A 27,441-nucleotide genomic window follows, 5' to 3' on the forward strand; every position below is an offset into this window, starting at 1 on the left:
AGAATGAAATAGTTAAACAACAAAACCCTGAGCTAATGCAGCCAGGAAGGATGTTTAATGGTACTAAACAAGATGCAAACCAATTCTGTATTCCCACACAAAGCACACAAGTATGGAGGCCGGAACTCTGTTATAAACTAGGTTAAGTTATGAAATACAAAGGGACTGAGCTTTTCTTTAAAGGGCCTATAAAGGTTTGGAGCCCAAAACCTTATTTGTGCTTGCAAGGCATACAAGCCACATCTCTGCCTTTTGCAAAAGTAGCCCTTGGGTACACATCAATAAAACTCACTCTCCAAAGGAAATAAGACTTTATTAGGAATCCTTTGAAGGAATGTTTATTGTACTTCTTTATAGTGGCTTAAACTCATTTGCTACTGAATAGATTAAAAAACCATAATAAAATTTAACTGCACTTAGCATTTTGCGGGGAGGGTGGTTGGGGGAAGGGTGTTTCCACCAAAATCTTTCTGTGTCTGTCCAAGTGAACCAAGCTACCATTCCGTAAGGATGTTTCACATTTAAAGTGAATCTAAGGACTCATTTCTTTAACCCAGAATTTTGGTTTAGTGCTTTGTGTTTTTCAGAGGACTTTCATATCATGACCACAATTGCACTAGAAGTAAAGTGTTGAAAGAGGGTGGTGATTACCAGAAACCAGAAGGCTCCATGGAATTTAGCATGATCACCAGGGAATAAAAGTTTACTTTAATATTTTGATTTCATCTTAGAACATCTGTAGTTTTGATTCCAATTTGAAATAGCTTAATTCAGTAAACAGAGTTTTTCGATTGGATTTGGTGTTAAGAAAATTAGGAGTTTTTGTTTTTGTTTTTGTTTTTTTTCAGTTATCAGCCTATAGTAGACATGGATAGTTGGCTATCCAATAGCCACTGCCCCTTCTTGTCTTTTAAGAGATGTTGATTTTATTTGGGATGATAAAATGCTTAGCTTAGGTGATGATTCATGCTTCCTCTAAGCCAATCATAAATCCTATTTCTCTTTGCTAGTTGCCTGATTTGCAAACTCCCCTGATTTGCAAAGAGTGGTAATAAGACCCAGTATGGCCAATGACTCAGCCCTACTATGAAACTAATTTGGGGCTCTCACATGAAAGCTATAACCCAGTTACAACTTAACAATAGGGGGAAGTGGGAAAGGGGGAGGTGGGTAGAGGGAGGGGGATCGGTGGGATCACACCGTGGTGCATCTTACAGGGGTATTTGCGAAACTTGTTAAATGTAGAATGTAAAGGTTTTGGCACAGTAACTGAGATAACGCCGGAAAGGCTATGTTAACCACTGTGATAAAAATGTGTCAAATGGTCTATGAAGCGAGTGTATGATGCCCCATGATCATATCAATGTATACAGTTATGATTTAATAAAAAAAAAAAAGACCCAGTATGGCCAATGAGACATAACAGAAAGTCTACTGGGGGATTTCTAGGGTAAAGCTTTTGCTTTCCAGATATGTGAGGTACAGATTAAGCATTCCTAATCCAAAAGCCAGAACTTCTGGAGCAAGGACAAGTGGAAAACAGTACAAATGGAGAATTCCACGCCTGACCCTGTGTGACTGGTAACAGTCAAAATTCAGGCACACAACACAGTTTTTATTGCTGGTCTTTAGCATCTGCTATGGGTATTCTGGTGGGACTACTTTGCTCAGTTACCCTGAACACGTAGTTTTTTTTACTGTATTTATGGACCGTCACACTTTCTACTATTAACTACTTACATGTGAATAAACGTAAGAAAATTATTACTTATTGGTAGTATATAAGTTCAGAGTTGGGAATGGTGGTCAAATAATCACAGAGCGTCCACATGGGTGGCTGAGCTAGTGACACCTTCCCTTTCTGATGGTTCAATGCATACCAACTTTATTTCTTGCATGAAATTACTTAAAATATTACATAAAATAATCTTCAGACTAGGTATATAAGGTGTATATGAAATAAGTTTTGTGTTTAGACTCAGTCCCACCTTCCAGATAACTATTATGTACAGTCATGCACTGCTTAATGGCAGGGATATGTTCTGAGAAACGTACTGTTGGACAATGTTGTCATTGTGTGAACATCTTGGAGTGTACTCACACACACCTAGATGGTACAGCCTGCTACACCCCTCGGCTACAAGCCTATGCAGCATGTTAGTGTACAGAATACGAGGGCAGTATAACACAACGGTAAGTATTTAGGCACCTAAACATCAAAAAAGTACAATACAAATATGGTATTAAAATCTTATAGGACTATGGCTGCCTATGTAATCTATTGTTTTCTTAACTGTTGTTATGAAATACAAAATCTAAAACCGTCCAAAATCCAAAAAAATCCCAAATCCCAAACCTCTGGTCCCAAGCATTTTGGATAAGGATTATTGGACCTGTAGCTTTTGATCTGCTTGGAAAAGGCCAAAGAAAAAAAGAATATCAGCAATCCAATCTTTACCTTTAGTGTTATTGAGATAATTTAAAATGTGTATTGGCTAAACCAGAAGTAAGGAAACAAATCCAGTCCACCATGTGTTTTTGTAAATAAAGCTTTACTGGAACGCAGTCCGGGGGCATCATGTGCTGTCTGTGGCTGTTTCCCACACAGTAATTGCAATAAGGATCTTAAGGACCTCAAATCCTAAAGTATTTACCACCTGGTCCTTTGAGAAAAATTTACAGATACCTGGTCTAAGGCACTGTTGGTTGAATCTCCTATTACTTGGTAACTAAATTCATTTCTAACTGATATGAAGGCCATGGTGACTAGCAAAATAAAACAAAATAAAAAGTCATTGCAGTCCAAAAAGAGAGTGTGTGGCACACTCCAGTGCCCTGCTCTAGTTGGGTTTGGGTAATGCGCTTTTTCCACCCAGCAAGCAAGACACAGAAGGTTTTTATGCTCTGCCCTGAGAACTTACCTGCTTGGTATAAATAACAAACCACTGCCAGTGACTATCTTCACTGTATTGAAATCTGAGCTCCAAGTTCTGGTTGAGAGTTCGCTGGGGCCCACCCAAATCCAGCAGAGTTCCCTGCAGAGGAAAAGATACTTGATATTCAATAGAAGTTTAAGTGTCTGTTAATGTGTTGGCCAAAATATCAAAATGAACAAGACTGTTCTTATCGCCAAGAAGCTATCAGTGGATTGAGGAGCCACGAAAGTAAACCACCACAGTGTGGTGTGGTGAGTGCTGGAGCGGAAGCAGACACAGGTCTATGGAAGTAAACAGGAATGGGCACCTAACTCAGGCTGGGAGGGGATGGGGGCTTGCTGGAGGGTGGGGGGCATCTGAGCAAAGTAGAAACCATCCAAGTGTGTTTTGTTTTGGAGGGAGTGAAGGTGAGAGGTGGTCCCTGGTAGAAGAAGGGGCAAGTGCAAATTCACTGAGGCAGAAAGGAGCCTGGCATGTTGGAGACACCATGAGGGATGGAGTGTGGCTGCAACTGGGGCTCCAGGCACAGAGGGTGGAGTGAAAAAAGGTTAGAGAGGCAGGGTAGGACCAGACCCTGAAAGCTGGCTAGGGAACATCTGTGACTTTTGCTGTACAGCATCTATCACTCTTTCCCCTAGTATGGGGTCTCAAATTCTTTTGGGAAAACCATCTCTCTTCCACTGGAGGTTATCTATCAGGGAATGGTGAGTCAGAAGGCGGCATAAGACATAAGGTTAGACCAGTTGAATAAGTGATTCTGTGTGTCCTCCATTTGATTCCAGAGTAGAGACACCCAAAGAACAGGCCCCAATAAAGAGTTTGTGTTTCCTATAAATCTGATCTTCTTTGGTCCCTGCCTTTCATAAGCTTCAGCTTTTCCTTTGAATCTGTAAATTACTACATATCATTCCAATAATTCCCTTTTCTACTAGCATTGGTTTCTGTTGCTTGCCACCAAGAAGCCATAACTCTTATAGGTTTTATAAGCTAAGGATCTTTTCCCTACAGAGGGCAACAGACATTAAGAGATTTTAGCCAGACACAGATGCGTACACCTGTAATCTCAGATACTCAGGAAGTTGAGGCAGAATTCTTTGAGCCCAAGAGTTCAGGACCAGCCTGGGTAACATAATAAGACTTTGTCTCAAAAAAAAAAAAAAATATATATATATATATATATATACACACACACACATATATACATACACACATACACATACTTAAAAGCTGGGGAGTAATACAATTAGATTTATATTTTTAAAATATTGGTCTGACAGCATCAGTGTAAAAAAATGAACTTGGGAATAGCTGTTTTCAGACATCAAACAACAGATAATGCAGGATTGTTAACCCAGAAAGAAATAAAATAAACAAGTGAGTCCCACAATTATCCCAGCTTACTGCCTAAAAGAGTTTTCAGGATGTAGCACAAGGACAGGGAACCCAAAAAGATCCCAAAGATAAAAAAAAAAAATCCCAAAGATCTTGTTGAGTTGAGGAGAAAGAGACGTTTAAAGAAGCTGAAGTTCAAACAAAGAGCAGGGCATTACACACAGAGCTCTGAGGCCTCCTCTCAAATATTTGGCTGAATAATTATCTATGTACATGGAAAGTACAACTCAGTGAGGCGAGGGAAAGAGCCGAAAAACAGTAACTTGAACAGTTCCAGGAGCTCACAAATAAGGCTGCAGAGAGTTCATGTTCCCATCAGTCAGGATAGAGCCACAAGGCCAAGATGTTGGGTAGAGGTCTAAGATGAATAGCTAATGAGTAAAAGGCTAAATTAGCCTTAAAGACTACTCTGGACTTTGCAAAAGCTTAAAAGCAAACCTCAAAAAAGTAAAACTAATCCCAAGTAACTTAACTGCATGTCAGAACAAAGTCTAATACTCTTTTAAGGAATTTAATAAAATTCAATAATGTAAAATGTGACAATGTTTGGCATACCACCAAAAGATTAGCTAGCATGAAAAAGAGAAGGAAAATATTATCTTCAAGCAGGAGAAAAATCAACCAATAGAAACAGATCCAGAAATGACAGACATGATGGAATTAGTAGATAAAAACATTACAACAGTTATTTAAAGTATGTTCCGCACACTCAGGAATTTGGGAAAAAATAGAAGCATGAGAAAGAGAGAAATAGAAGATGTAAAAAAAGTCCTAAATGAAACTTCTAGAGATGAAAAATACAATATTAGAAGTAAAAATTCCCTGGATGGTATAAACAGCAATACTAGACATTATATAAGAAAATATTAATAATCTTGAAGCCATAGCAATAGAGACCCAAAAATAAAGCAGAGAGAGAAAAATATACTGAAGTAAATGAAACAACCCATTAATAAATACAACTATACCCATTAGGTTGGCTGTAATAAATAAAAGACAATCAGATAATCACAAGTACTGGCAAAGATATGGGAAAACCAGACCCCTATATGCTGCTAGTGGGGATATAAAATGGTACAGCCACTTTAGAAAGCAGGCTAGCAACAGTTCCTCAAAAATTTAAACTTAGAATTATCATTTGACTCAGTAATTCCACTCTTAGTATATACCCAAGGAAAACAAAAACTTAAGTTCACACAAAAGCTTCTGAACAAATGTTCACAGCAGCATAACTGACAACAACCAGAAAGGTAAAAGCAATCCAAATGTCCATCAGTGGATGAATGGATAAATAAAATGTGTTGTGACTATTTGGTGAAATATGATTTGGCCATAAAGAAAATAAAGTACTGATAACATGCTGTAGTAAAGATGAACCTTTGAAACATGCCAAGTAAAAAGTTAGTCAGGAAGACCACCTATTACATGATTCCATTAATAGGAATTGTCTAGAATAGACAAATCTAATTTATAGGGGCAGAGAGCAGATTAGTGGGGTTTTCCTGGTTAGTGGTTGGGGGAATAGGGAGGTAACAGGTAAGTGGTTTGGGTTTTTTCTGAGATTAGAAGTGTTCTAAAATTGACTGTGGTGAAGGTTGCCCAACTCTGTGAATGCACTAAATACCACTGAATTGTACACTTTTATACAGGTGAATTGTGTGATACACAAGTTAAACCTCAATAAAACTTTTACAAAGAAAGACAATAATTATGTCACTTTGGTGGAGGAATATATATACATATCATCAAGAGAGAACAGAGAGCCATAAATAGATCCACATGAATGTGCCCAACTGATTTTTGACAGAGATGTAAAAATAACTTAATTGAGGAAAGGCAGCCATTTCAACAAATGGTACCAGAGCAACTGGACTTACGCAGGCCCAAAAAAGAAACCTTATTTTAAGTTTCATACTCTATATAAAAAATTAACTCAATGGATCAGGACTACATGTAAAACCCATAACTATAAAACTTTCAAGAAAAAAATAGTAAAACTTCAGAGTCTAAGGTTTAGCAAAGAGTTCTTAGATTCAATACCAAAAGTATAATCCATACAAGGAAAAAAAGTATAATCCATACAGGAAAAAAAGATAGGTTAGATTTCATCAAAATTATCTGCCAAAGACCTTTTTAAGAAGATAAAAAACTACAGAGTAGAAGAAAATATTTGCAAACTAGATGGTCAAGAAAGGACTAGTATCTAGAATACATAAAAAATTCTCAAAATTCAACAGTAAGAATCCAGATAATCCAATTAGACAATGAGTTAAACATCTGAGGAGACATTTCACTGAAGATGCACAGATGGCAAATAAGCACGTGAAGGATGCTCAGCCTCAGGATCCATGAGGGAAACGCAAATTGAAATCACAATGAAATGCTATTATAGGCAATTCCTGAGTTACAAACATCTGACTTTTGCTTATAAATGGAGACTAATATAGTAAGCCCCACAGTTGCAAACATTCGACTGAAGTTTGACTTGCACTTACGAATGGAGGCTCTCACAGGGATTAGGTAAATGTACTTGTTTCAACTTACATACAAATTCAACCTATCTCTTTTATAACTGGGGGATGCCTGCACATACCTAACAGAGTGACTAAAATAAAAAACAAAGACAACACCAAAAGCTGATGAGGATGCTGAAAGACTGGGTCACTCATACCTTGCGGGTGAGAAGGTAAAATGGAATAGCTGTTCTCTGAAACAGTTCAACAGTTTCTTATGATTTAATAAAAAAATAAAAAAAAAAGCAAACAGGCAATATCATAAGACCCTGCAGCCTCTCTTCTGGGTATTCATGCCAGAGAAATGAAGACTCGTGGAAAGACAAAACCCTGTACATGAATATTTACGGCAGCTCCATTCATTATAGCTAAAAACTGGAAACAACCAGATGTCTTTTGGTGGGTAAATGGTTAAAACAAATGTTGGCACGTGCATATCACGCCCTACTGCTCAGCAATAAAAGGAGACTAATGACTGGATGAACTTCCAAAGAATTATGCTGAGCACAAAAAAGAAAAAGTCAATCCCTAAAGTTACTGACATTTACAGAATACTCCAGAAAAATAGCAGAAGGCACATTCTTTTTAAGCACATATGAAATACTTACCAAGAAAGATCAAATTTGGGGCCATAAAGCAAGTTTCCATATGTTCAAAAGGACTGAAATCACATCAAGTGTTTTCTCTGACCCCTGGTGGGTAAGAGGGGGCAGGGAGAAGGGTTAGGGAGCCGTTCCACCCATCCATGTAGGCAACGCTGAGACTGAGCTGTGAGCTGGAAACAAAAGGAGATCTCCGAGGGATAACAGGGCTGGCCTCCATCAGCACTTACACATGCAGGATATGAGTGAGGAGAAAATAGCTAGTTTCACGATTCCTGGTTTGGAAGGTGGGGGTGGTGGAGAAAGTACCACTTACCAAGCCAGGGACCCAGGAGAAAGAACTCCACAACAGGCCGGAGAAGGGAAGCACGAGTCTGCCTTTGGGAAAGTTTGGAGACGTCAGTGAGATACCCACGATGGCATCTAAAGGGAGCAGGAAATCCTGGGCCTTGGAGAGGTTGCTGAGCAATTGATTTCAGAGAATCAATTGGGGAAAGATGCTAAAAATGGCCCCCTGGGAAACACCAGCGTTTGGGCAATGCTTGGAGGGAGAAATGGCCCATAGGAATAGCGGGGAAGGAGAGGAAGTTTTGAGAAGCAAGAGATAGTTGACAGTGTCAAATGCCCCAGAGAGGGCAAGTGCTAGACAGCTAAAAATTCCCGGTGAGCCCATGGATTTAACAAGTGGCCTCATCGTGGCTGCCCTATTAGCTTTTTCCCTTTACTAGTCAACCTTGGTTTCCTGTGCAAAGAGGATGATCCCACTTAGCTGAATGAGTTCTGGTGAGAATTTAATACAGAGGTGGTGGTGGCTAGCAGAGCACCTGGTACAATGTAGGGACTCAATAAATCTGATAGGAGTTTCTCTTGTAAGGAGCTGGTGATGCAAGCACAAGCCAGGGCTCCTTAGGAAGAGCTCTGCTGGTCATGGCCAGTTTTGAAGGGTAGTGATCTTATCAGCACTGAGCATATAGTAAGCACTCAATAAATGGTAATTGTTCAAGCAGCAGAGGTCTGCTTTTGGAAGGCAGGAAGATTGGTGTCTCTGCTGCTCTGGTTGAGGAACCCATGTCAGACTCCGGATAGGTTTTACCACTGAACGAAGTGCACTGTGGCTTAGATGCCACTCTACTCAAGGCAGGGATTCAGGCAGCAAACCTGTCTCCCCAGTGCCAACTTTGTCCTCCAAGAGCAACAAGATCTTATTTATTTTCTTGCCATTAATTTATTTATTTTTTGTTTTTAAGTTTCTGGTTATTGTGAGGGTACAACTAGGTTACAATGTTTGCATTTGTTATGTAGAGTCCCTCTTGTAGTTGTGTCCTGCAGCCAGGAGGTGCTCCATGTCCCACATTGTGCCCATCAAGTGGCAGCATCCCAACCCCCTTTCCCTCTCTCCCTCCCCCCAGAGCAACAGGATTTTAAAATCACAGTTGGAAACTTGCAACCATGGGCAAAGCAAGGTGCCAAGATACTCACAAGGAAAGTGACCCACCAGCACTTCCCCCTGTTCATCTGGAAAACAACGTCCTGGGTCTGGTTACTAGGCAGGGTGATGCAGCAGCTGATCTCGCTGTTGCCAATGGAGAGGACAGCCCTGCACCCTGGTTCCGGGCAGTCGCAGGTGCACAGGTCCAGCTGCATGTACCCGTAGTGCTGTACCTCCCGGCACAGCTCCAAAAACTGTTCCAAAATCAGGGCAGGTGATGGGTAGAGGGAAGCAAAAGACCATTTGAAGCAAGCAAAAACCTCACATCACAAGCTCCTGCCATCCTCGCAGAACACATGGAATCAAGACCTGGATGAGCATGGTGGCTCACGCCTGTGATCCCAGCACTTGGGAGGCTGAAACAGGGGGATTGCCTGAGCTCACGGGCTCGAGACCAGCCTGAGCCAGAGCAAGACCTCATCTCTAAAAATAGCTGGGCGTTGTGGTGGGCACAACTACTTGGGAGACTTAAGCCCAAGAGTCTGAAGTTGCTGTGAGCTGTGACACCAGGGCACTGTACCCAGGGTGACAGCTTGAGACTCTGTCTCAAAAAAAAAAAAAAAAGTGAAGCTCTATTTTGCAAGAGAGTTGATGATGAATAAATAACCTATTTAAAATGAGTATTGGTATTTGCTATTCAATAAAGGGGCATTATGATATCACTGTATGAAAACCAAGAGATGGAAATCTGCAAGGATTATATACTTGAAAAAACTATTTCTTTTAAGAAGACTGCATCTGAAAAACACAATATAGGTAATTACAGAAGGTATATTTGTATTTTAACTTAGATCAGTGGTGGGCAAGTACTTACATATAGTAAGTATTTTGAGCTTTCTGGGTATATGGTCTCTATAGCAACTACTCACCTCTGCCATTGTAGCACAAAAGCAGCCTTACACATTACATGAAAAAGTGTGACTATGTGTCAACAAAATTTTATTTATAAAAACAGTGGCCCATGGACCATAGTTATCCTAACTCTAATTTAGATCAGATGATTCTTTAAAGTGATTTTATTCATTTTTAATTCCAAGTTTTGTTGTATATATACATAAAATAATAGTTATTAACACTTTTGCTCCTTTAGCAGGAGAAGAACTTCACAAATAATGCTGGTTATTTAGCAGTACATTTCAGTTAATTTCAATGATTTCATTTTTTTCACCTAATTCATGTATTCAAAATTTTAAAAATGTATTATTATAAATAATATGATAAATCTAAGTAAAGCATTTATTAAAGAAGATAAAATTTGCTTTGTGGAAAAAATACAAGTATACATTTAAGGAGAACCTCGTAAAATATAATATTCTTAGTGCATTAAGAAGTTTATAGGGCAGGCATGTGCTTAGAATTGGTTGTGATACACACAATCTGTAATTGTGCCTGAAGCACCAGCAATATTCTACCCATCAAAAAAGAAGCTGTAATTGTACAAATTTGCAAATGCACAGAGAAACTCAACTCCAAGGTTTTTGGGACAAAGCTTAGGTAGAACCCCAGGGATTGGCAGGGGCGGGTAGTAAAAAATAATGTCAGTATGTACCGTTTCATCATTTTTTTTTTGTAGCCCATCAATAAAAATCTCAAAGTGTCTGAACCTTTGAAGAGTTACTTTTTATGTCACTCTAAGTATACATAAGTCCTCTAAATTTTAATTGTATTCTATTTAAAATCAACGCTGTAGTTGTGAACATTGGCCAAGTCAAAAGAAGAAAAACAGAAAAACAACACAGTGAGGCAGAGGCCATTTCTCCTGTTAAAATGTCTTGTTTGTCAGACTCATTCCCTGCTGGGGGGCAGGAGGTGTGTGAATTGGTACCACTTTTATGGAAGCTTTAAAAACAGATGCTTAGAAATATATCCTGGGGAATAATAGAACACATACTCAAAGACAGGATGTTGGCTGCAGTGTGCAGGGACTTCAGCCAGGAACTGTGGCAGGTGCTGTGAATCCACAGAGTAAGTATAAATTAGACACAGTCCTGGGCCTCGTGGTACTCACTGCCAAAGTGATTTATAGCAGCAAAAGCTACAAACAACCTGACTTCCAATAAGAGAAAGGTGGTTCGGCAGACGATGACATAATCATGAAAAAGAATGCTCTGTAGTCACTAAAAATAATTCTGAGGATCTATGTTAATTAACATGGTAAAGGACTCACGATCTACGGTCTGTATTTTTACATTTTTTTTTTTGGAGAGACAGAGTCTCACTTTATGGCCCTCAGTAGAGTGCCGTGGCCTCACACAGCTCACAGCAACCTCCAACTCCTGGGCTTAAGCGATTCTCTTGCCTCAGCCTCCCGAGTACCTGGGACCACAGGCGCCCGCCACAACGCCCAGCTATTTTTTGGTTGCAGTTTGGCCGAGGCCGGGTTTGAAGCCGCCACCCTCGGTATATGGGGCCGGCGCCTTACCGACTGAGCCACAGGCGCCGCCCTTTACAATCTTTTAACAACAAGCTTTCATTAATTCTATAATCAGAAAAATCAATAAAGGTTTTCTTTTTTTGAAGAGCCTTTCAGTGCTTTATAAATTACCAAAGCAGCTCAAATCCAACATGTTTCTTTAACCCCCTTCCAAGGGATTTCTCTTGGTAAAATATTTGATTCACCTTTGTTTGATTATCTTCTTTCTGGAGGGCTTCTAATTTCTCCCTCTGCACCTCTGTGGGTTTGGCCCATCCTTTTCCAATGTCCTGTACTGCCTTAAAACAACAGAAATTGTAAAATGAGCAATCTTAGCAGAAATTAATCTGATAAAACATACTTGTGTATGAAGCACTATTAGAACAGACCCAAGTGGACACATGTTTAAGGACTTAGCATGTTAGGAAGGTTACTTTTTAAATTAGTGAGTTAGGAAGAACAATTAATTTGGCAAAGAAAATAAAGTTAGCTTTTCCCCCAGCACTACCTGATCAAATAAATCCCAGACAGATCAAAGATTTAAATGTAGAAAAAAACATAAAAGAACTTGAAAAGATATCTTTTTCTGATCTTGATAGAAAATATCTTTTTAAGATATAAAGACCAAAATGTCATAATGAAGGAATACTAATATATAATTACCGAAAATATGAAGACCACCAGAACAAAACTAAATCAAATGGAAAACCAGGGGAAATGACTGCATCACACATGGCAAAACATTAATATTTATATAAAGCAATAAGAGAAATGCAAACATTCACAAACAAGGAAAATGGATAAAAGCCATGTATTGGCAATTAACACACACACAAAATCCCAAATGACAAATACATTTGAATCATAAACATCAATGTTAGAAAAAATTGTTATTGTTCATACTAATGTTGCCGTAATTGTTACTGTTTATACTAATGAAAAAGTTTCAGCTTATTAATTAATAACCTGTAGAGTGCTTATTATGGGTCTGGCAGTATTTGAAGTATTTCAGCTCAATCCTTATAGCCACTCTGTGTGATAGATGCTGTTATGATATGCCCCAAAATAGATAAATGAGTTACAAAATAGGAGTATAGCAGTAGACCTTAAATTTTTATAAAACAAACAAAAAAAAATGTTGTGTGCATACTTATGAGTCAAGACAATGCATGTGCATATAAATGAGATATACATGAAATAAACATATTGGCAAAGCTAACAGTTATGTGTGGGGGTGATTTAAGATTTAGGGTGACATTCACTTTCATTTTTGAACTCTTCCATATTTGCACCTTTTTTATGGGATGAAAATTTTACAATTTTTTAAAAAAATTAAAAATTGAATGTATTGTTGGGCCCTGTCTGGTCAGCTTTGGTAATTGCCAAGTGTTCCCAAACCTCAAATCCTTAATGGGTTTCTCAGTTGTTTCCTAATCCCTGGCAGGTTTAAGCAAAACAACACTGGGCCGGAAGGCAGACATGGCCTGGAGGACAATGGCCCTCTCTGGAAGCTCATCAGGGTTGTTCTGGAGCAGAAGGAAACCTGAAAGTAAGAAGGTTATTGTCTATTTTCAGCCTGCCTTCCTGCTCCAGGCCCTTTCCTGTGCTCATCCCTCTCCCTCTGGCACCTAGATCCCCTCCCCTTTAGCCAGCCTGGCCCTGGACAGCTTGGTATGAGCTGTAGTCTCATCAGCTGCATAACCCCAGCCTGTGCTACTGCGACTTACTGTGATTGAACAGCATGGTCCATTGTTCCTCAGTTAGATGGTCAACCTCCCAAGGGATGACCCTGTGCCCTCCGCCTCAGGAAATCTTGCCCAGTGTCCTACATACCGCAAACACTCAATAATCCTCTGCCAATTACCAGGTGCTTCTTTACACCTTAGTCTGAACATAAGTCTACGTGTTACGTCCCTCAGGGTCATGCTTTATCTCTGAAAGAAGAGAACACACTTTTGGACATTGTGGGAAAGGGTTTAGAGAGGAGAGAAATAACTAATATTTGCTGAGAACCAGTTTTAGATAGGTTTTCTCACTGACTTTTTCCCAGCTCCCGTAGTGCCCCCTCATCCTTGGGGGGGGTCCTTCCAAGACCTGTAGTAGTGGCCTGAAGCCACAGATGGTACCAGACTCTATATGTGCCATGGTTTTTACTGTGTTACACAACTTTGATAAAGTTTAACTTATAAATTAGGCACAAAACTCTTGCACTTTGGGGCCTTTATGAAGTAAAAGAAGGGTTACTTGAACACAAGCATTGTGGTACCTGGACAGTCAATCTGATAGCTGAGATATTATAAAGTGACTAACAGGCAGGTGGCGTGCACAGTGTGGATAGAGTGGGCAAAGGAAGGGTTTCAGTGCTGAGTGGGATGGAATGGGATGGAATGAGAATTCATCATGCTACTCAGAGCTGTGCACAAATTACAAGTTATGTATTGTTTATTTCTGGAATTTCCCATTTAATATTTTTGGACCATGGTTGACCACAGGGAAAGTAAGACTTCAAATGGGGGTACTGCTATATTCAGTAGGAGATGAACAAGTCTCACCATTTTATAGATGGGTAAATTGAGGTTCAGAGAGGTTATGACATTCAAGATAACCCAGGAAGTGAGTGGCAGGAATTAGATTAAACCCATGTCTGAGCACTACCCTCAAGCCCTCTTACCCTTGCCCAAGCCACTGACTTCTTACCAGGTAGGCACATACCTGCCCCAAGGCTCTCTCCTTGTTGCTAAGTGTTCTCAGAAATGAATCTACAGGCTTGGCGCCGGTAGCTCAGTGGTTACAGCACCGGCCATATACGCTGGGGCTGGTGGATTCGAACCCGGTCCAGGCCTGCTAAACAACAATGACAACTACAACAAAAAAGTAGCAGGGTGCTGTGGTGGGCACCTATGGTCCCAGCTACTTGGGAGGCTGAGGCAAGAGAATCACTCAAGCCCAAGAGTTAGAGGTTGCTGTGAGCTGTGATACCATAGCCCTCTACTGAGGGTGACATAGTGAGACTCTGTCTCAAAAAAAAAGAAGAAAATAAATGAACCTACACACCACACCAGAAAGGAATCAGCAGGGACATGAAGAACTAAGCACATTTTTCTTTTTTTTTTTTTTTTGGCAGTTTTTGGCCGGGGCCGGGTTTGAACTCTCCACCTCCAGTATATGGGCCGGTGCCCTACTCCTTTGAGCCACAGGCGCCACCCTAAGCACCTTTTTCTTTCCTGAATTTACTTTATGTTAGGACCCTGAAAGGACTGTTAGCACAGGGCAACAACCTCAAAAAGAAGGCATGGCTACAAAGGAAGATAAACAGGACTCACGGTGGTAAGTATTAACTGAAAATGTAATCAGTCATCAGTAGACTAGCATCCTCAAACACAGATTCAAATGGTCTACAGCAGAGGTAACACAACTGTTTTTGTTTTATTACCTTTAAAGAGTTGGCCCTACAAGGGTACATGTGAAACTTACTAAATGTAGCATATAAATGTCTTAACACAATAACTAAGAAAATGCCAGGAAGGCTATGTTAATCAGTGTGATGAAAATGTGTCAAATGGTCTATAAAACCAGTGTATGGTGCCCCATGATCGCATTAATGTACACAGCTATGATTTAATAAAAAAAAAAAAAGAGTTGGCCCTGTTTATGGGTTCACAAGTTATCACTCAAATGCACTATATATAGCACCTCACCAAGTTGGTCCAGACTGTGAGTCAAGTCTAGACAAATGTTGCTACAAAGTTACATGGTTCCTTCCCTGAAGACTGGCTGAGAGGGACTTATACAGAACCTAACTATTTTTTGTAGAGACAGAGTCTCACTTTACCACCCTTGGTAGAGTGCCATGATGTCACAGGACTCACAGCAACCTCCAGCTCTTGGGCTTTCACGATTCTCCTACTTCAGCCTCCCGAGCAGCTGGGACTACAGGCGCCCGCCACAACGCCCGGCTATTTTTTGGTTGCAGTTCAGCCAGGGCTGGGTTTGAACACAGAACCTAATTTTATTTTATTTTATTTTTTTTTCTTATAACTTTAACTTTACTTATGATAGATATGTAAGTAAAAGTTTCATAAAACAGCCCTTGCATTTAAATTATGCTTTGTAGTATGCAATTTTCCATTCCATTAAATTGCATTAAAAATATACTGGTCACACCCATTATATTCATTTCACCGTCTTATTTATAGTTTAAAAATGCTGCCCAACATTCTGATAAACACATGCTTTTTTTCCAGAGAATCCCTTCTAAATATCTTCCTTGGACATCTCCAGTGAGGGGACTGCTTCAGGCTTTGAGGTGGCCCTTTTTATTCTATAATTTTAGAATGCTTGTTCCCCAAAATATATTGGGAAGCATCTTTATTTCATTAAGAAGCAGAGCAAGCCTGTGATTAGTGATTACATTTCAGGTTTCCAAGACTGAGTGGAGTGAACTCCCCACACATGGTGACCAATCAGCTATTTAGAAGCTATGATAGGAAAACAATGGTCCCTTCAAAGAGGTCCCCATCTTAATCACCAGAATCTATGCACACAACTTTTTGTTTTCTCTTTTCAAAATGAAAAGTCATTATAGTATACAAGATGGTTTTGTTGTCAATAGTTTTGGCCCAGTGAAAATATGCAAACAGTTAACATTCATCTCATTAAAATTATAGCATATCTATAAATACAACAGATCTTTATTGTAATTAAAGTGATAAAATATCTGAGTTAGAGAGAAATGCATCCACACGCCCAGGAACACCAAGGATTGCCCACACCACCAGAAGCTGAGAGAGCAGCTTTGAGAGAATTTCTCTGCTGGAGGCTCCAGAAGGTATCAATCCTGCTGATACCTCAATTTCTGACTTCTGCCCTCTAGAACTGTAGCAGAAACTAATTTTAAAAGGGAAATCACATAAGCCATGGTTTTCCAGAGCTCCTATCACATACCAGCACCCTCCACAGAGGGCACAGTATGAGGCATAGAGAACAGGTGGGTATCAAAGTAAGTCACTGGCCATTGGGTTCTGGCTGGTTGAAGCATGGTGGAGGAGGGCCAGGGACGTATGTGCCTGCACGGGGCACTGGGCGGCGGGAGAGTCAGGAGGCCAGGCCAGCCCCCCACCTCTCACCAAACCAGAGTCCCAATGTGGGGCTAGGCCCTCCTTGAGGAAGGGGTACCTTTTTCTAATTTGTACAAAGTTACTGTATGGGCTGAAATGCAGGCCCAGAATTGACTGAACTTTCAAATGTTTAGAGAAAGCCCAGAAATGTATACTTTTAAATGCAATCTCTCATTTTGTTAACATCATTCTGTTTAAAAAAGCTAAAGATGCTTGTGTAAATTTAACATAATGTGAAAAAAAGAGAGAGAGAGAGAGAAGAAAGGAAATAGATTGCGGGAATCCATTTGACTCCTTGGACATCATCTGCTTGTAAAAAATCAAGAGTAGCTCATAAAAAATCAAAAGAGTACCTTTTCTTTTTTAAGTTTTTACTGTGAAGGTGTTTATTCAAATATAGTCAGAACCTCTATTGAGTTTAGATCAGATGATTTTTCACAAGTTATCATCAACTCTTTCGTGTCCAAAGGCAAAGCCCTAAATGGGCTGGGTCAGACATCTGTCACCAGTACTCAAGGGCCATCGTCAGACTTCCTGGGTGCCTGACTATATTCAATGTGAAGTAAAAATTATCTTAAGTCTTACACTAAAATAGTGGCTCTGACTTAGAAGTATGCTTTTAAATACGACATTTTGAATTTTTTTTTGAAGTTTTTACAGTGAAGGTGTTTATTCAAATAACGGAGTATCTTTTAATAGTTAATTATAAGGACTCCATTTTTTGCTATGTATCAGATCTCGTGAGAGCTTTGTGAGTTAACTTTTTAAAAGGATGACTGCTTCTCAGTCATCCAGGTATCCAAGGCACCCAGGACACAGGGGAAGGAAACAGTCTCTGTCCTTGGCCAGTCAGAGTCTGGTTAGGGAGAAATGCAGTGAATGGTATTAGCAATGCTGGGTGAGAAGTGCTGGAACAGAGGATATAAACAAAACACCTTGGGAACAGGGAGGGAGGAAGGCATTTTTTCTTTGAGAAGAGTCAAGGGCGGCTTCCCAGAGGAGGCGGCCACTGGGGTCCTGACAGCCCTGCTGCTGCCTTTGGACTTCTCAGTACTCCACTCAGACTCAGGCGATGATAGCAATGGTGATGATGATAATAGTAAGAGCATTATGAGAGCAACTACAATATTTTGAAGATTTTGCCATGCAAAAAGCCAAGATTGGAATATAACAGTCTATTAAAGCCGGGAAAGCCCTTAGACACTATTAGTTCAACCTCATCACTTAACAGGGAGACGTTGTGGTTCAGAAGGATGAAGTGGCTGGCTCAGGACTGCACAGAGAGAGGGCTAGGGGCGGAGCAAGGGACAGACTTCACTTCTCAAACTGCAATTCAGTGAGCTTTCCATGAAGCTACCTTTTTGCCAGCTGCAAGCAGAGGAAATACCATCATCTATTTCTCCCTGGTTTACAACTCCTTAATGAAGACAGATTAAGAAATCACAGCATGGGGCTGACAATTCTGACCTCTCACCACAGTGGGAACTGGAAGCCGTGCCATCGAGACTGTAGTTCCCACAGGAACGATACTAGAATTAGGTGATGTGTTCTCAACTAAGGACTTGACATCACAAAAACCAGACACCATGTATCATAATGGCAAGGATACAATGATCTTTATTGAACATTTAAATTAAGTTAAATGTTCTTAATGAACATTTAAAATGGTAATTCAGCTCCGAGTTATATAACGTGGGTATAAGTATACTGGACGTGATTATATGTGGATGGAAGTATAATATGAAATAAACTCAAGCTATGTTCTGGCCATACAAATATAATAATGAATATTAAACATTTAACTATATTTTGATTTGCCTCTTTAGGATTTAGAAAAACGTTATGGTCTTGATCTCTTAGAAAGTCACCTAAGGAAGTACACATTGAGGTTCTTTTCTATGCCCTCTAGTAAGTCAAAGCATAAAAATCCACCGGCTGACCTTTTTTTTTTTTAAGACAGAGTTTTACTTTGTTGCCCTTGGTAGAGTGCCTTGGTGTCAGAGGTCACAGCAATCTCAACTCCTGGGATCAGACTCCCGAGTAGCTGGGACTGTAGGTACCCACCACAACCCCAGCTATTTTTAGAGATTGGGTCTTGCTCTAGCTCAGGCTGGTCTTGAACTCCTGAGCTCAGGCAATCCACCCGCCTCGGCCTCCCAGACTGCTGGGATTACAGGCTCATTGACCTTTTTGTTGTGCCGAAAGTTATACAGTAGGTTTTGTTGTTTCCTAGTCTCCTTGAAAAGCTCATTAAAAGTAATGACTGAACCATAACATCTCTCCTCTTTTCAAAATTCTACCTCCTGACTTGGAGGCAGCCCTGGCAGGGCTGTGACCATCACCCGGCCTGTGGCTTAAGAACAGACTATAGGATATTCTCAGGGACTCCTGAAAGAAGTTTCCAAGTCTCCCTCCCAAAAGGGTCCAGCCAGGCCTGGGCAGCGTCAGGTCCCTGAGGATGTTGGCGTGGTGAGCGGGTGAGCGTGCACACTTGGAAGTGGCCGGCAGAGCAGGTGGAGAACTGAGGTTGGGTAACATGATGGGTGCATCATGTCACAACTTGGCAGAACCTCCACCTCACCAGGCAGGTGAAGGGAACAGAGGCCAAGCTCTCAATTTATTTTATTGGAGGCTAAGGGGCAGGGATAGGCAGGACCAAATACATAATGTGCAGGGCCTATCTGTGAAGAATGAAAATGCAAGTTCTTGGTTCAAAAATAATTAAGAATTTCAATAGCAGATCATCAAACAAGCAAGAGGCCCTATACAACTGCATGGATTTTGTGGACATGGAGTCAGGCATCGGCGCAGGTAAGGGAAAAGAGGGGTATGCTAGAGTGAAAGTCAGGGTCATGTGTGACTTTAAATTATTAGGTATTCTTTCTAGGCTCACATCAAATTAGCCTAAATAATACAGAGGGTGCCAAAAAAGTATATACATTTTAAGAAAAGAACAGACTATATTAAAATTAAAATGCTCAATATATATCAGTAATGTTTGCTGTCTTGCAGAATCTCTTGTAATTGCAGAAGTTAAATGTGACTTGAGGATTACAATTTTAATACAGTTTGTTCCTTTTTAAAGATGTGCATACATTGCAAATGCAGAGAGCAATTTAAAATAGAGGTAGAATTCTTTCTATTCCTCTTTCTAAACTGCTCTTCTTTTGTTTTTTTTAAATCATAATAAAACATACACAACATAACATTTATCATTTTAATCCTTCCTAAGCGACTGGGTCAGTGGCATTATACGTGTATACATTCACAATGTTGAATAACTGTCACCACTATCTATACCTAAAAATTTTTCACGAGCACCCAACAAAAACTTGTATCAATTAAATAATAACCACTTTGTGTCTCACCTTAGCCCCTGCTAACCTCTGTTGTACTTTCTGTTGATATGAATTTGCCTGCTCTAGGTATGAATATAGAATTATTACCTACCACATTTTTTAAAATGATTCCAAACCAAATAGCCTGTAACACACGTTCTTCTGAGGATTCTTGGCAACACTCACCTGCATATAGAGCAAGTCTATGGCTGCTCTGCTGCCCATCAGCATGGAGTCAAGGGCTGGATCAAGATACCTGCATAATTCAGGAGTATTAGTATAATTCACATGCCGTGGAAATGGCATGCCCAGGAGTGAGTGCGTTAGAGAGTAGAGGCCCTCTACCCTAAGAAGCAGGGCCCCCTTTACCAACAAAGCCACACCCCTATATGTACTTGTCTACCTTTTCTGTGTACCCCCCCACATCTCTTTTTTTTCCTAATTTCTTTATTCTATAAGCTTTTCTGGTGGGCTCTGAGAGTAAAGATGTAAACAAAAAGAAAAGTTCTAATGAGAAAAGTCCATATCCCTGTCCACACTCAGCCTCCCTCTTGGACGCCAAATCCTGGATTGCCTTTCCCTTCCCCTGAGGGCCTGGCAGAGTCATCTGTCCCATACGGACCCACCCCCATAGTCATCACCCTGCACCAGGCCGCCCTCATGGCCTGAGCTGCTCTAGTAAGCTTCTTCATAGGCTTTCTGCTTCATTTGTGTGCCCTCAACCTCACTCTTCACATCCTAACCTGAGTGCTCCTTCCTGAGTACCCCTTGAGACTCTCATAGCCCTGGGAGTTCGATCTACCCTACTTGCTTCCCAGGCCCTCGGTGGACCCTCTCCTGCCCTCATTTCCAGTTCCATCTCCTACCATCTCCACCCCAGCACTACATTCTAACCCTGCCTGGGAGACCACTTCCTACACCAGCCTCCTTCCCTGACTGATCCACCTTGCTCTGCAAGCCTCAGTGGTACCCTCACCACTGGTCTCTCCTCCCCAAGGCTGTGTTAGCCACCCATCCTCTGAACCTGCCCAGCACCCTGTCTTCATCCTGACCACTGCTCTGATCAAGTTTTCTTAACACCATATGTGAAGAACCTTGAGACCAGGGGCTGGGTCCTATCCAGAGTTGTTTCTCTGCACCTTCACGGGGTGATTTGCAGACAGCAAAGGCTCCATGTCAGTCCGTTAGATTCAGAATCACCAGGATGAACCGAAACTAGTTACTGCACAAGCAGGGCAGCATTTAAGAAAGGAGAGGAACTATCAGGAAGCAATGCACTATGGCTAATCTAGAGCTGACCAGAAGGTAAGGCAGAGACTCTAAGTTCGGAATCATAGGGTGAATTGGCCGATGGGTGAGCTTAGACCAGGAAAATCAGGGTTGCACACTTCACACTCCATTTCGGTACAACCTCGCACATCCCAGAGGCCCCTGTGTGCAGAGAATAGCAACCACTGCAACAGAGAGTTAGAGGACAGCCTGACCCCTCCCAGACTGGGGCTCTGGTAGGCCAGGGCAGGAACCCTCTGGTTTGGAAGTGACCACATCACCCTGCAGAGAGGACCCAGAGAAGTCTCAAAGAAAAATCCTTAGATCTCCAGCTAGACCTTACTGCGAGGCCTCACTTGTTATGAATATACAGCTTTTGGACCTTGCACCCTTGCTAGTGCTCACCTAGCAAGGCCCCCTCTGGAAAGAGGGTGAGGCACCTGGGGTCCCCCACCAGGCTCTCCCCTCATCGGTTCTGGTCCCTAGCTCAAACACACAAGTTCCCACAAGCAAAGGCGATCTGCTGGATCCTAGATGCTGGCCTATGATTGGGTAGAAGATGTTTTATCTTGTACTTATTCTAGAATTTACCTATTAAGTGAAGACACAGGCAAAGCCTAATTCAAGCTGCAAGGAAAGGAGCAGAATCCTCATTGCTCCTTTGATCTCAAGTTTTCAGGAGAGGTCGTTAGCAAAAACAACAACAACAAAATCTAAGCCCCAGGGATTTTGTCTTCTTTTGCTTACTATAATCATTATCATCCATATAACAGTAACAGACATAACCAAAACTCACTGAGCATATGGGATTACTTTATTTAACCCTCACAATAATCCTACAATGTAGGCACTACTATTCCCATTTTATAGATAAAGGAACTGAGGCCTTTAGGCTAAGGTTATATAGCTAAAACCTGAAAGAGTTGGGACTTAGGTTCCCATATTCTGGTCCCAGGAATAACCATGCTCAGCCATCACCTCAGTGTAAGCAGCTTCCAGAACAGCTATTCTCTAAACACGTAAATGGAACTGAGTCCTTCTGTCTTTCTCAGGGTGCAAAGGCACAAGATTTTGACCATTTCTCAGAGTACTTCTGAACAACAGTATATGAACTTCTAGCTTTGCTGAGATCTTCCTTCCCAAATTCAAAGCCACAAACAGGGGCTCTAGTGAGGCCAAGCTAACTACTATTCCTGGATTTCAAAATGCCTTTCCTGAAAGCGTCTGTGGGTGGGGATGAACCTAAGCGCATGTAATATAGCCATGGTAATAAATGGTGGGAACTAAAGTTTATAGGAGTGGGTGGAGCAATATCCTGCTTCCCATTGCTATTTTCTATTTGCTTATTCTCCACAGGACCTCATCCATATTCCTGGGGGAAATGATAGTATTTTCTGCAGAGGGACACTCGCGTCCTATCAATCTAGGAATATGGGTGGCCCTGGTATGCAATGCTGTCCTTTAGGAGCATAAGCCCAATACGTAGAGTTCAAATTCCCAACAAATCGGCTGAGTCCACTCATTGACTTCAGAGAACACCACACGTCAACAGAGGATTCAGATCTTGTGATAATCACAAACTCCTTCTGTTAATACGGTTAGTAATCCTTTCCAAAGCAAACCAATGGCCAGCCATTTATCTCTCTTACCTGCTTCAAGCCTCCCTGGCCTGCCCCTGTTTTTCAAGCCTGTTTTCTTGACTGCTCAGTAGAGGTGTGGAATAGATGGCCACCTTCCTCATTTGAATACCCCCGAGTGGCCAGGTGAGACTGGTAAAAGCCGTCCTCAGCGTCCTATTCTGTAGGATAAGCATCTGGTTCACTCTGCCTTCTCTCAGCTTCACTGCTCTTCCCAAGACTTTCCCGGAGTCTCTGGTCTCCAGCTGTCAGGCCGGAGCAGGATGTGGTGCGATGTCCTCAAAGGCCTTCTGTACTCAAGTACTTACCACTTTCGGAGTCCAACTCTACAGTTTTCCACTTCAGAACTCCGAAGACTAACATAAGGGAGTTCAAAGTCTGCCAATTTTTTCACCACTAGAGAAGGGAGAAAGGCAGTCTTACTGGTTGAAACAGCACAAAGAGTTCACACACAGCAGCTTTCAAATGAGAAATAAAACATTATTACTAGAAATAATAAAATCACAATAAGAATATTCTCTTGCATTTTTAACTTTCTGAAGTTCATTCAAAGAATAAATATCCTTTGATCCTCATAAAATACCTGCTCCTCGAGTAGGGGATATTTCACACTGTGCTATCGCGTCTATAGCACAGGAAATAGGTCCAGAGACATCCAGCACCTTCATCAGCACTCCACAGCACCTTGGGGCCGTGCCACCATCTGGACCCTTGAACTTGCAACTCAAAACCTCCAACCCACAGGCTCTGGATGATATATATAAACTACTTTAATATTGCTGATACCACTAGACAACTAGAAAAACATTTGTAACATCTAGAAACACACTGTAGAGGAAAGCAGATTGATGTGAATTGGACTGTCTTTTATTATTTCATGAAACATTTTAAATAAGAATCTAAGAACTTATTTCTATCATCTATGTTATATCAAATATTCTTTAACAGGGAGAAATCATGCTGGAGTGGGAGGTCCGGACACCTGGAGTCTAGTACTCCATCCCCAGAAGGGTGTGACGTGGACTGAGAAGGACACCAGGATTGGGACACCGGGACTGGGACACCAGGATTGGGACTGGCAGTGCACAGAGGAAGTGCGCTTGCTGGGATGGCCTGAGGTCTTGCTGGAGCTGCTTGGCCACAGCTCTCTCTGAACAAAGATGCAACCTTCCACCCCTCAAGCCTTTGCTGCAGGGGCCAACAACAGTAGCAGAGACTATCCCCTGGTGGGTGACTGGCCCCTGCTGTGACTCCCCCACCTCCTGGGCTGTCTCCTCCCCACCCCCACCCACACACACACATCTCCTGGCTGCCCTCATTCCCTCTTGTATTCTTACCAGAGAGCTTGCCTTCCTTGCAAAACCGAAAGAGAAAGAGGCCGAAGTAGTCCAAGAGCTCCCGACACAGTTCAATTTTGTGTGACACCACCTTGAACCAAAGACAAGCAAAAAGGGGGAAGGTTAGGAGTATCCACTGTGCTTCCTAACTGACATGCAGATTTGGAAATTGCCTGCACCGTCAGTAAAAAGTGCCCTTGTGGGTAAGCAGACATTCAAAGAAAGCTTTTTGGAATCTAAAAATAGTACATATTTTAGAACATCTAGAAATAGAAAAAATTAGAGCAAGGAAAATAAAAATCATTCCCACCACAATGGACAGAGGCTGTCCCAACTCAGATATGGACACATCTCCTGGTTATTTTGGTCTTTATTGTTCTATGGAAGGCAGTAGCCATCAGCAGCCACACCCCAGGAACATCTGTCCTGTGATATCTGCCCATGGAGGGTGCACACTAACTTATCCCCCTGTGGGCTGGATTACCAGACATTCAGGACAGGGCCACTTCCCGCTGCCCTGCTGGCAAACCAAGTGCACCTGTTCCTGTCTCCCTTTATCACTGCAGGCCTGCTTCTCCTGATGCCTCCTGTGATGGTCAAGGGTAATTTACTATAGCATTTGCTTCGTGAAAACCTCAGACGCCAGGTACGAGCTGCTTCATTTCATTTTCCTCTTTGACCTTTACATCAAACGGCTTTCATTTTGACACCAATGGTTTCATTTCTACCATCTGGTCTTCAGACTGTAAGAGGATCTTCCACATGTCCACAGGCTATCTCACCTCCCCCCTCCCCCAGCCTGGCCCCTCTTGAAGACTGGGCTCTCAAATTTTCCTTGCTCTCCCAGTCTTAGCTTACTGAGCCACCTCTGTACCACACCTGGGCTTGCCTCCCCAGCACTGCACAGGAGCACTGCTCTAACCACGGCTCTCAGCTCTCTGGGTGGCAGTTGTACAAACACCAGGCTCAAAGGGGCACTTTTCTTGTCAGAGATCTGCAAATTACCCAGCAGGCAGTCAGACTAGGTGGCTGGTATGAGTGGGTGTTCTCAGCCGTGGCTTTGAAAATAAAGAACAGCTCAGGAATAGTTTCACACCTTTCACTCAACGACGTGATTCCCATTCTCCTTCTGTCATTCTTCCCCCCACTCCCCACACACACCCTTGCAAAACACCCAGGAGCAAAACACAGGCGCTCTTCCTTGCATGGGGTGACTGTGTGGTAGGTATTGTGTAGGAAAGACTTCTTTCCTACTGTAAATCTGGCCCTGTCCACTGCAATCCTATCTCTCTCTTTTTTCATCCATTTGGCGAAAAATATACCAAGGCAGCAGATAAAGAAGAGTGGGATCAAAAAAAAAAAAAAAGAGAAAGAAAAAAAGAACAGAGAAGCTTTTTAGAATTTATACAGATGTAAATATAAAACTTCCTTTTGTGAGCAGTGAGCATCAGCAAAAGAGACAATAATATTTTCTCTCTTCACAGTGTTCACGGTAATCGAAACTCGGGAACACAAGCACCCTCAGTAACTCGGAGCAGCCCCAGGACATAGCCTGCTACTGGCCCTGTGAGCTCATGAGAAAGGAAAAGTCCGGATGGGCTGAGGCAAACCCGAGGGAGCAACGTGGGAATGGCAGCTGGTGTGCCGAAGAAGCCAGAGAATTTGCCAGCCCTGGGAAGGAACTTCACATCCGTAGCTGGCCAAGTGCTCCCTTTACCTTTTATGGGAACTTACCACTTCCAGGGTAGAACCTCCAGTGAAACTTACCTGATCTCAGGCTTGAGTTTCTCACAAGCCAGTGCAGAAGGAAAGCTCATTTTCTCTAAGACCACAAGTGTGCCTCAGCAAATGCGAGCTATTAGTTTCAAGGGAAATGGACAGAACAGGGGTACTGTGGAATCCAGAGGGACTGCCCCACTCGGTATTGTTCAGTGCTCCCTCTGATACCAACACCATCACCAGTAATGACCAATAACTGCATTTATAGAACATGAACCATTTCAATAATTACTTAGACCTTGTCTTTAGGTAAAGTAACTTACCCAAACTCACACAGCCTCTACCGGGGCAGCACAACACAGTCCTGCATCACTTAACTACATGGATATGTGCTGAGAAATCCGTCACTCGGCCATTTCATGGTTGGGTGAACATCACAGAGTAAACTGACACAAGCCTGGTCTAGCCTACTACACACCCAGGCTATATGGCAGGCCTATTGCTCCTAGGCTACAAACCTACACAGCACATTACTGTGCTGACGAATGTAGGCCATTATAACACAACGGTATTTGTGTATCTAAATATAGAAAAGGTACAAGAGAAATATTACACTATAATTTCATGGGATCACCATCCAGAATTGACTGAAACATCATTGTGTGGTGCATAGTTGTTATCTGAATCCAAGGTTCATCCTAAACCCAGAAGATAGGACCCCAAACCAACACTTCTACCTTCACCTGCAGGTGTCTGGTTGGGCCAGCGAGCCCAGGGTGAAAACATGTCCACAAAGATGCCTGCAGGCAGGACAGGTGCTCCTGACTCTGCAGAGTCCCAACCATTTCCAAATTATCTTCCGTCCTGCAGCAGCACCACTGAGTGACCTGCCTGGGCCCAGATGCATCTGCATTTGTTGAGCTCACCTCCTATTGCTTCGTTTATGTGACTGTAACCCACTTTGCAGGTCCTTGGCAATCTAGGGAACTGTGTTTCTGTGCTTTTTATTTTGAGTGCAAACTCCATAAAGCATCAAGGGCTTTGGATGCTTTTTAGAAAAATTATTCTGGAAATCTGCAGAAGAGATTGGCAAGACTGAAAGCAAAGAAACTATTGATGGGCAGCTACAGAAATATAGGTAAAAAATGTTGAGGGTGGAGCTGAGGTTGGGCCCCGGGGAGGGAGAGGAGGAAATGGAGAGGCTGTAAGTATGAGGGAGGGCCAGTATACAGAATCAGCAGGACTTGTGGGATGGAGGACTGGGAGCCTGGAACTTCTTAGCAAGTGGTCTCAGCAACAAGGTGCTGCAGATACTGTTCCCCCATGTGGAGAATACAGAGCTGAGGAAAGGTGGGGCAGGGTATTTATGATGACTGGGGAAAAAAAGAGTGTTGGAGATGCAAACCACTCCACTGAGGCCAGGAGGGCATGGGCAGCCCGGAAAGAGGAGACAGATGCCCAGGTGAAGGCAGGCCTGGCAGCTCGGCACCCAAGTGGGAACACTTTGGTCTCCCAGCTCTGAGGGGTCAGATACCACAACCCCAGCATAAGAACTTTCTGTTCTTTGAAAGGTCCTAGAGACTTTCCAACTTTTCGTGTTTATAACTTCTTATTCTTTCTTGCATATTTCTCTGGAGGATTAGAAGTAAAATCCTCCAAAGGAAAAGGGCCTGGAGCTG

At 42.0% G+C, this 27,441-nt stretch overlaps 1 protein-coding gene across 1 annotated transcript in view; it reads right to left on the minus strand.

Annotated features, from left to right (window-relative positions):
* The window catches only part of LOC128570630 (sorting nexin-31-like), a 76,736-nt gene that overhangs the window by 10,205 nt on the left and 39,090 nt on the right, over positions 1-27,441 (minus strand). The window contains exons 6-11 of the mRNA XM_053569996.1: positions 24,044-24,134; positions 23,015-23,102; positions 19,987-20,056; positions 11,552-11,644; positions 8,923-9,126; positions 2,922-3,035 (exon numbers count right to left, since the gene is read on the minus strand). Coding sequence (XP_053425971.1) covers positions 2,922-3,035; positions 8,923-9,126; positions 11,552-11,644; positions 19,987-20,056; positions 23,015-23,102; positions 24,044-24,134 — 660 coding nt within the window. The remainder of the gene's footprint in view (positions 1-2,921; positions 3,036-8,922; positions 9,127-11,551; positions 11,645-19,986; positions 20,057-23,014; positions 23,103-24,043; positions 24,135-27,441) is intronic.

This window comes from Nycticebus coucang, chromosome 18, assembly GCF_027406575.1.
Source record: "Nycticebus coucang isolate mNycCou1 chromosome 18, mNycCou1.pri, whole genome shotgun sequence".
Lineage (NCBI taxonomy): Eukaryota > Metazoa > Chordata > Mammalia > Primates > Lorisidae > Nycticebus > Nycticebus coucang.